This window comes from Elephantulus edwardii, unplaced genomic scaffold, assembly GCF_000299155.1.
Source record: "Elephantulus edwardii isolate Elephantulus edwardi_28Jun2011 unplaced genomic scaffold, EleEdw1.0 scaffold00077, whole genome shotgun sequence".
Lineage (NCBI taxonomy): Eukaryota > Metazoa > Chordata > Mammalia > Macroscelidea > Macroscelididae > Elephantulus > Elephantulus edwardii.
The window spans coordinates 2,566,080-2,576,875 of NW_006399827.1; the positions used below are offsets into that span (position 1 = coordinate 2,566,080).

The 10,796-nt window shown below is 39.1% G+C and overlaps 1 protein-coding gene across 1 annotated transcript in view; it reads right to left on the reverse strand.

The window, feature by feature from the left end:
• Window positions 1-511: 511 nt before the first annotated feature.
• ANKFN1 (ankyrin-repeat and fibronectin type III domain containing 1) overlaps window positions 512-10,796 on the reverse strand; it is a 219,640-nt gene continuing 209,355 nt past the window's right edge. The window contains exons 13-15 of the mRNA XM_006889455.1: window positions 5,174-5,340; window positions 2,399-2,549; window positions 512-703 (exon numbers count right to left, since the gene is read on the reverse strand). Of these exons, the coding sequence (XP_006889517.1) occupies window positions 512-703; window positions 2,399-2,549; window positions 5,174-5,340 (510 nt within the window). The remainder of the gene's footprint in view (window positions 704-2,398; window positions 2,550-5,173; window positions 5,341-10,796) is intronic.

The window sequence follows — 10,796 nt, forward strand, 5'->3', positions numbered from 1 at the left end:
CACATTAGAGTCACAGTATTGATTGCATCCTGAGAGACCCTGTCAATTCCAGAAATAGTCTGTCAGAAATTTAGTCTGTTTAATGGGATAGTCTATTTCATCAACGAGCACTACTTAAAGTTATAGGGCTTTTCCCCTCCTCTAAAGTGATACAAACTCTAATGTCATGATTTTTTCCCCCCAAAGAGAGAGGAAATGGAGAGAACAGTGTTTTTCATGGAAACATCAGTTCTTGTATTTCTGTTTTAAGAAAGCAAAGGGGAGGCAAGAACTGCAGCCTGACAACTGAACTTTCTGTTTCACATTCCCTCCTCTCCATTGGGCCTTAGCGAGATCTCAGTAATTATTGCTCAGGCACATAGTCCTGGAGCTTTGCTTTTTCTCAGACTTGTACACAGTTTTAGGAAGGGTTGTTGCCAAAGCCATCATGTGATTTATTGACCCTCCACTGGGACAAGCGGGAACAGATATAACTTTGTGATTTTATTATAAGGAGGCTGGGCTAATATTTCTAGGTGAAACAAGCTAGTATACCAAGTTCAAACATCTGAAGAGGGAGGTTAAGAAACCCTGAGTGTGGGGTGTAAGGATTATTCTGTCCTGGGGCTGTACAGACGTCGTCTGAGGCAGGGAGCAGGAGAAGAAAGGACACATTGTGACCCATTTCCAACACCTCCTGTGTGTAGAGGCGGAAGTTCCTTGCCTGCAGAGGGACACGCGCGGAGGGAAAATAGGAGAGTTACAACATGGCACTTACATAAACAACACCAAACTGGCATAAAACATCTAACAAAATTACACGACTTCAAGCTTGGAATTTTTATACAACATAAATATTAGGGTTCAGCCCATTTAATAATGCTATATAAAATAAAGATTTAAGGCAGTAATGTTCCATATAAACTCTGAAAACAGCATTTATGCTTCTTATAAAAGCAGAAAATGATTGCATTTTGTGGGGTTTTCAAAATGATGAATATAATTACATGAAGCAACAAAAACGGATTGAATTAAAAATCCACTAGTTTCAATTTAAGTTGGTTAAGGGGGAAAAATGTCGTTTCTGGCCAAGGACTGAGAAAATTTTACAAGTATTAAAAAAAAAATTGTTGTATACGCTGTTAGTCAGCTTTCTCCAAACGTGTATGTAGCCCGAGAGTCACCAATGAAATATGAGCCGCTTCAAACCTGCTAAGCCCAAGAAACCCTTTAATAGTATCTACTGTCACAAGTAGAGCTGGGACTTTTCCCCCCCTCATCACCCCCGCCCCCCGCACGCCCGCCTCCCCGAGTGCATGGCCACCTCTGGAATAAGCTAGCTGCTCTCTGCGTGTCTTTATGGCATCTTGTGCAATTTATTTTTCATCACAGTGCTGGCTGTTTTGGACTGGCTGTGCAGTATTTACTTACAATCAGACCAGCGGTCCACTGGAAGAACACTCTTGGGGTTTTAATCTATCCCCCTGCTTCCAGAGGTCAGAGGCCAATTCATGGTTGTCTCTCTGTTATTTAAAGAGAGCCAGTCACTTCTATAATGGTCTTTCTGTTTATAGGCCGAGTGTGTTGGTTCATGCGCATGCGTGTGTGTGTGTGTGTGTGTGTGTGTGTGTGTGTGTGTGTGTGTTGAGGGAGAGGATGAGGGATGGTAAAAGAAAGAACATAAGAAGAAAATTCAGCTCAATGCTGTGTCATACCAGCTTAATGCACAGAGCCTAATTAAACACATATATTATTCTCTTCAAGGCCAACAATTTTTTCTTGAAGTTACTTATTAGTGAATATGAAATTTTCATATTTTGACTTACATAAAACGATCATATTGACAGCAAGTCCTCTGCCTGTGGAAAGGTGACGGTGCAGAGTTTTAACTCTTACTGCAGACTATACTGTTATATGGTTGCTGTTAAGTTGAGGCCAACTCACAGCGACCCCATGAGCTTCAGAGTAGAACTGCTCCATATGGTTTTCAAGACTGTGATCTTTTGGAAATAGATCCCCAAGTCCGTCTTTCAGAGTGTCTTTGGGTGGAACTATCTTCACTCTTCTGTTCTTAGCTATATCATTTGTAGACCTACTTATCCATCTGTGTGTTTTTCCTTGCTTTGTGCAATCCTGAAGCAGAGACTTGGCGTATTTCAGGATAGACTGACTGGCCAATGGTGCAGTTCCTTGCTTGGCCAGACCATCTTAATTAGTGGGGTTTAGGGAATTTGGGAGAAGATAACATGGAAGAGCATTAACATTAAAAACCTTGTGTGTTACATGCGAAGTGGTATTCAAAGAAATGAAAATAAAATAAACAAATAACCTGTTATTTTTTTATCCCTTGAGTAAGTTTTATGCTACAGTGCGGATTCCATGAGCCCTGTAAGAAGATAAAAATGGTAAAGTCTAGTACCTGGTGCAGAGGTATATTGATCTGCTTAAGGAGAGCTTTCACTGCCATCTGGAGCTCATAGAAGAACAATTGCATGGGGCAGTCAAAAGTATGATCCACACTTTCCATAGATTCAGAGCCAGAAAGCTTTTGGATCCATTCCCATTCCTCCCTGTATGTTGAGTCAAGTTAAAATTAGAAATATAACAAAAGATCAGAACACAGCTCAGAACTTTCTTAGTGTGTATGTCCAGAACCTGGCTGATCAGCTCGTGATGGTTAAAGCTCAGTGCAGTTCCTGAAATTTGAACTTTTTACCACCCAAATGGAGTTTAAAATGAGCACTTTCTAATTTAAGCTTAGTTCACCTATCAAACCACATATACCTCAGAACAGCAAGTCTAATTTGTATGAATCAGTTTTTTTTGATTGGAGTTTTCAAATATTTTGGTAATAATTTCCTGACTGTCCTCATTATTCATCCCCTGCAGATCCTCTGTAAGTTCTAAGACCCTGCATTTGACCACAGTGGCATCTGCTGGTTAGTTCAGCAGTTGGGTAACCACAGTTCTCTGGTCCAACTCAGCCAACAAACCACATGGCACATTTCAACCCTGGCCTGTTGTAATTGTGTGGACTATTTTGGTTTCTTTCCCCTTCTGGAAGCATGAGGAGAATCACAAACAGGAACCCAGACAATTCCAATAAAAGGAACCAGGGAACACACACCACTGCTCTATCCTCCTTATGGACCAGTCATCTGTGTCTTTCCTCTGCATGTTCTATAAGCCTTCCTAATGAACTTTTCCAAATGCCATGCAAAAGGGCCTTTCCCTTCTGGATAGGAAAGGATGGTGGTGGGAGGAACACACATCTGGTTTGACCCCTACAGGCTGCTCTTCAAAAAGTGCTTGGAAAGATCAAGGTAAATGCCTGTTGGCAGCATTGTTTCCACAGGTATTTGAGCACACATCTCTAAACACTTTCAGTTGGCCCAGTTTTTCCTTCTTCAAACTCTGCAGGGAGCAGCAGCATGCTCTCAAGAGCAGGCCAGGCAGGAAAGGAAAGCCCTCCCCTCTTGGGATGTAAATAGGAGGTGCTGACACATGTTCCCACTCGTGGGAAAATCCACTGAGGATTCTCTCTAAAGAGAACTAGCTTGAGCTCCAGTCAGTGGGTCAGAAAACTTAATAGATAGTGCCATAAGCTTCCCATCAGAAAAAACCCCTAAAACTAGTCCCATAGGAAAAAAAAAAATTCTGCTTTAAAGAAATATGTTTCTTTTTCTGAATTGGGGGAGGGGGAGATAAATTCATTCTGTAATCTGGGCCTACCATTGCCTTCACAAATATTTGAGAACCATTTCTTTTTTTTCCTATCATTGCTATTGAAGACAATTAGAGGTTTCTGAGTAGCATAGGTCTACATAAAACCCAAAGGACCACAATTCTAAACTCTCACTGCTCTTCAGGAGAGAGATGAGACAGCCTCCTCTTATCAAGATTTCTAGCCTTAGAAACTGGATGGAGAGTAACTGTGAGTCAGAACTGACTGAGAGTGATGGGCCACCAAATTAGAAAACACGTTTCCAAGAGGAATACAATGAAGCACCCAGCATTAACTAATCTACTTGGGCTATTAGGATGTTGGAGGTGGAATTGCCAGGTGGAAACGAATAGAATCTTTTGTATAATTGAGTTTTGGATTTTAGCAATCGGAAACTAATTGGTATAACCATGAACCTATGGGGTCTTAACTCTTAGGACACAAATCTAGATGAAAGTATCCAGTCCACACACAACTATGCCATGGAGCCCTTTGGGAAGGTCTGAGTTAAGTCATGTTGCTCTTAGAAGCGACCAGCAGATGGCAGACTTAAAGTCTAGGCAAAGTTGATAGGCGAAAGGAGAGAAGATATGGTAGCTGGGGTGAGTTCCAAGTGAGCATCATCATCATCTTCATCTTCTCCATCGCCATAAAATAATATGTAGTTAATAAGCTTCATAAGACATTATGAAAATTTTAACAACTTTTTGCAAATTGTAAATGAACAAATTGGAGCCTTTTGGTTAAGCAAATCTTCAGGTGTAACAAGAAATAGGGGTTTAGTTTTGAGCCTGCAGAGAGCTGAGGAGGTGTTTTTCTCCCTTCTGTTCTTATCTTTTTGTTTCCCTTTAACTTTGTGCATAATTCAGTTCATTAGAGCAGAGTTTACAGAAGTGTGCCATAAGGGCTAGTTATAAAGTTGAGCCAGATTACCAAGATTGGGCAACTTTTCCAAAAATGAGAAGTGTAATTCACCATAATGCAGAGGTTGCAGGACCTCAGACATTGCTACTTCTTTTCGTCTTTGTAGAGTGAAAAGGATTGTAGGAAACATGCAAGGTCCTTAGCCCAGAACAGGAGTGAAATGATAATTGAGGATGCTGTTTAATCATTTATCAAACTTCTACCCATAAGAGATACTTTTTAAAAAAGAATAGACTGTTTTAAGATTGTGATGAAAAAAATTTTAGATGTAGCAGCGTTGCAAGTAAAGACCATCCATTCATTAGCCAGTTGAGCCTCTATCAGTGGCTGTAACCATGAAGGAGGAGAAAAGCAGATGGGCTTTTAATAGGATTATTCTCCCCATCAATCAACACCACAGCTATCACGTTAAAATCCGGGTGTAACTGCTCCAGTGTGTTCACCCCAGAAGATGTTGCACCATAAAAACTATACTGAGAATTCACACTTCCATTCACTTGAGACACTGTTTCATCAGGAGGAAAGTCTGAACTCATAAAAACTTACTTGGAAATATTATTGTTTTCACGGATCTTCACATGACAGAGGATGTTGGGCAATTTTTGAGTAACAAGAACTTTGATCTGGTCTACAGAGCTACAGAGCTTTAGGTAACCCAGATACAATCCAGGAGAGAGGCGTTGATGGCTCCTTTTGTGATAGGAGAGAATATCCTGGAGGGTAAACAAAACACAAACACAAAACACCAGCCTTAAAGGACAATCTCAAAACTTTTTCCTCCCTCAAGTAGGCCAGGCCAGGAGCCAAAGGATTTATGGCTAAGTGAGGAACTTCAGGTTTCATCATGAATGTTGGGGATGTGCTGGTGGTACCACCTTCAGAGAGGGAATTCTCTTCCAAGTCAGGTAACCAGGTTTCAAGGCTCTGCATTCCCTTCATATCTCTGAGCTAGAGGTAGTTATATGGGCTGTGATTGAAATTGAGATTGTAGTGCTAGAGCAGTAATAAAAATATAAGCCCTAATTTTTGTGCTTAGGGGTTCATAGTATTTGGGGAGAACAGAAATGTCCAGTGGTAACAAAGCAGTATGGGAAGTTTCATTATCTAAGGGTAAGTCATACTGGCAGAAATCTGCTTAAAATGAATATAATGTACTGCTGAGACTGTCACTCTCAGATATTCTATAAACTTTGAACCAAAACTGTTCCCTGAGGTCACCATTTAGTGAAATAACAGATTAGTACACAAAATAAAGAACAAACCCCTGTGAGTTTGGTGTTCCATTAAAGATTCATCTGTATGAGACCAAATAGGGAGCTTTGGTAGCCTAGTGGGTAAGGAGCTTGATTGCTAACCCAAAGATACGTGGTTTGAATCAACCAGTTGTTGCTCTATAGGAGAAAGATGGATAGTCTCCTCCCCTATGATTCACAGCCTGGAGGTGAGGCGGAACCCACTGGAGGGTTAATTATGTGTTTATTACGATTTGACTGCACAGCAACATGAGACCAGTAAGTCAACAATTTAGTACACTAAAGTGAAGATGGTAAGAGAAGGGGGCAACCAGAAGGCAATCAGAGAATACTGATATTGTGAAGAATGGAATTAGTGACACTGAAAATTTGTGCATAAAATTGTCACATGAGAAGATAATGTCTTTTGTAAAAGCACAATAAAAGATTTAAAAATTGAGGCCAAATGAAATGGGATAAAAATTTTGTAGTAATGGAGGAAAAGAGTGATCCTTTATTTTGAAAAAATGAAACAAAAAGTATTTACACTAGGCTTAATTTTATCTTATATCAACATTTAAGTTGTAATTCTAATCATGCACTAGTTCTGAGAATGAAGAGTAAATGAATCGAACATTAATTTGCTTCTGGTTTAAGTTTTTAGATAGCGGAAACAACATTCCTCACATTTGACTTTAACAATTTGGTAATAAAGAGGATATATTTTTGCAAAAATGTTTTAACAATTCATGCTTTTAATGGTACAATTTAAAATTCATGCAGCCCTTGTTAATTTTATGTTCTCCAATTGTCAGTTGGTGTATAGCTGCTATATTTTTTTTAATTTAAATTAATTGAATTATTTTTATATGTGTACTGTCAAATTGGATCTGACTGGTACAGGAGGAGATTGTCCCTCCTCCAGCAGAGCATCTGGTGGATTTGAACCATGCACCTCTGGGATTGCAGTGCAGCTTCCTGCCACTAGGCCACCAGAGCTTCCTCAGCTGCTATATTCTTAATTGTCAATGACTTTGAATGTGATTTGATTAGATCACATCATCTTCGTAATTTTCACAAAGTTTTTTGTCTTTCATAAGATTGAAAATGTTACCTTAAATAGATTTGCATTAAATTTGAGTTTATTGTCATATTAGAATATTTTACATACAACAGAAATTGATGATTCCAATAGTGCACTTAAGCTGAAGGTGTACCGAGTTAACACAGAGGGATACTTAAGTAGAGGTTTACTTTTTTCTGTGATCTTCTAGTGAACTGTATGGGTTATGAGTTTTGTTTCCCTGTACAACTATAGGAGCTCAGTTAATGAATTATTGAAAAAAAAATGAAATAAAAATAATTATCTAAGGAAAGGCACCCCAGCCTACCATAAGGCTTTTTAAACACTTGGGAAGTGGAACATAGCATTGAGATTGATTTTGAGAGAAGGTTTTTAGAGGTCAGAATTTAACCTAGTCTTTAGAGAAGGTAATATAAAGGGAATCAACTTTAAATGTAGAGAAAGCAAGAAGGAAAAGAAAAACAAACATATATAACTTGTACAGAATTCTGTATGAAACAAAGAAATATAAGCCCTTCCTTGCTCATTATACTCTGAAGGAGCGACCCCTCTGCATACTTAATCATCTGCAACATTTGACAAATACTACCAGGCGTTATCATTTCTGTCCCTCCTTTAGCAAACACCCTGAGTTCTTGTTATGTCAGACACTGTGGGAGATGTGAACGGTTCATAGGAACATGATTTGGCCTTTGCTGTTGAGGAGGCTTGTAGCGAATGGTCACAACTGGCATACAGAGAAAGAAGTGTGTGTGTATATATCATTTTCTTTCATGTTCCCTTCTTCAACTAGACAGTGAAATTAGTGGAAGATTTTTTCCCCTTAAGTTGTTTTAGATCTTTAGTACCCAGAACTAATTTAATACACAATAGACATACAAAATGAGAAAATCAGGTTAGTATATAAGAGAATAGCAGAAGAGGGGAAAATAAGGCAAAGGACAATTGAGAGTGTGGCACAGATAGCATGTACAGAAAAGCAAAACCCAAACAGCCTTGATATGGCCAAAAAAAAAAAAAAAGAATATGAGAGGAAAAATTTGATTTCATGATTAAGAAGGAAGGAATTCTTATTACCTTTGGGCAATGGATAAGGCTGAACTTTTAACTTTATTTTATTATTACTTTTCAGTAAAGATGGAATTTTGGAAAATGAACAGGAAATCAAAAGAGAGTGAGAGGAAGACAAGGGAAGAGAAAGGAAGTAAGAGAGAAAGGAAGAAAACTGGAAGTATTCAGAATATGATTATGTGCACCCCGGGGGTGCTTGCTGAACTAGCAGATGTGGCTACAGTCCCACAGGTCATTATTTCTGAGAAGTCATGGAGAACTGGGAACAATCCCTAAAGATTAGAAAAGGGCAACTAATGGGATGGGAGGAAATACAGGATGACCCTAGTAATTAAAGACTGTCAATGTATTGATCTTCGGGAAAAACATGAGAAGGAACCATCAGCTAATCAATTTGTAGTCACCTAGGAAGTCCTGAGATACCAAGGAACAGTTAACAGGGCTTTGTAAAGAGCAAATCATACAGGGAGCTCTAATTATTAGTAGCAATCAAGTAAGATTCAGCGACCAGAGCAGAATCTCCAGTGTTATCTGTTCAGTAGATAATGTGGGAAAAGTAGATATTTGACCACACTACTTTAATAAAATGAGTATCTACACTAAAGATTAGTGAGTGATAGAGATGATGGAGTAATAGTAAACATATTGAGTGATGGCCCACTAGGAATTGGCCCTGAGGGCGAGTCTATTAAGCTTATTTATCAGTGCTCCAGACAAAGAAATCAAGACTGTGTGTATCAAATTTGTGGGTCTCAAATTTGGTGTGGTTTTGATTTTCTGGAAAATAGTAATAAAGCTCTGAATGACCCTATGCATTGGAAAAAATATGCCTATAATAATTAGGGTTGAAACTGAATAAGAAAATATGCTTATAAAGACAAACCTTAGAGTACAAATATAGTATGGGCATGAGTGTAATAGAAAAACATGTGGGGGTCAGAAATGACCACAGCAGAATGTGAATCAGGAACATACTGTGGTTATGTCCAAACCAACACCATTCTAACATGGAGTCATTTACTTTCATTCAATTTTTTAAAAGATCATTCCTAAGCATCTACTCTGTGTTTTTCTGCCTTTACATAGTCATTTATTCTTCATTCGTCAGAATGTTTTTGGAACCTGAGAAATTCATGGGAAAAGTAATAAACTATCCTGTTCATGTAAAGTGAGGGACACTAAAGTGAGTGACTCAGATTCCACGATTAAGTCAGACATCCATGAGTTTATATATTGCCTGATTCAAGCCTGTGTGTCTGACCTCTTCTTCCACTGCAGCCCTTGTATGCCTTTTCTCTTTCCCATACATGTTCTGGTCTCTCTTTTTCGATTGTTTTCTGGTTCATGGATCCACTTTTATTGAGCACTTACTGAGCATTTATGTATCAGTCATTAGGTACTTGTGACACCAGGATGAGTGAGACATCATCCTTTATGACATTACCTTTATGGAACTCATATTCTGGTGTGTGAGAAACATAAACTTAAGTTTGTCTAAACTAGGGTATGATAAAAGTCATTAAGAAAGTTTGTGTAAGGTCTGTCATGGGACCCAGGAGGTCGGTCATGGGGCCAGCTTCTGTCTCCTTTCTCCACAATTTCCTTTATTTAATTTAATCTCCTTTATTGAATCCCCCACCCCACCCCCGTTCCTTTCTTCCATTCTTTCTCCACCTGGGGAACATAACTTGCACTTCACAGCTCAGCTAAATGCCACCTCTTCTGCAATGCCTTCCCTGATATTTCCAGTCAGAATTAATGGCTGCTTTGTCTGTGTTCCCATAGTACGCTGTTTGTGCTCCTATCAGGCTCTGCTTTAATTCTGCCTTGTATTACCTTGATATGTTTACAAGTCTGTCTCCCTCCCTTGACTGAACTCCTTGAGAGCAGGGACCTTGACTTACTCATTTGTTTTTCCTATAGCACCTAGCAGAGTGCCTGGCACCTAGTTGGTGCTGAAGAAATGTTTATTAAAAATGAAGCAAGAAGCCCAAAGGTGGGATCTGAGGCTGAGACTTTAGAAGAGAATATACTATACTGGCACATGGCTCAAAAAGGTTTCTTGAACCTCACTTCCTTCATCAGACATCCAAAAATTTTGCTAGAGGGACAACAGGTTGTTGCTTTTTTATAAACTGCTGGGCTTTTGTTTTGCTGGATGAAGTATAAAAGATGAATTGTCCAGGACAACAGAGATTAGAAAATGGTGGCCAGAGAAGGAGGGGAGGAATGATATATATTGCATTGAAACAGATGAGGGAGAGAGCTGTTTAAAAGGGATATATGATTGGGTATTATTGTCATGACAGGAGTCCAGAACGAAGGCTGCACAGTGGACTGGACTTGGGGGGAGGGATTGCATAACAATGAAAGAGTTTTACTTTTCAAGGAGAAGAGTGAATTGGCGGGGGGAGAGAGGGTGGGCAGAGAGAAAAGTGCAACAATGAATGAATGGAAACCCTAAGTCTCTGTAAACTTGCATTAAAATTAATTAAAAAAAATCAGTGCTAGAATCAGGCACAATTTAGTCCTCAAATGGTGGAAAAAAGAAAAAAAAAGAAGAAAGAAAAGGTGGTAGGTGGTCTTTGTGTACCTAAGACTGAACGGGCCACCAAGAATTTTAAATTTGTGAATTATATTCTAACTTTTGAAAATCTAGAGATACTATTTAAAACTTTTTCTTTCAAACTGTTGTTATTATGTGCCGTCGAGTCGCCTGCGACTCATAGCAACCCTATGTACAACAGCCCTAAACTCCGCTCTGTCCTGTGCCAATCGCACT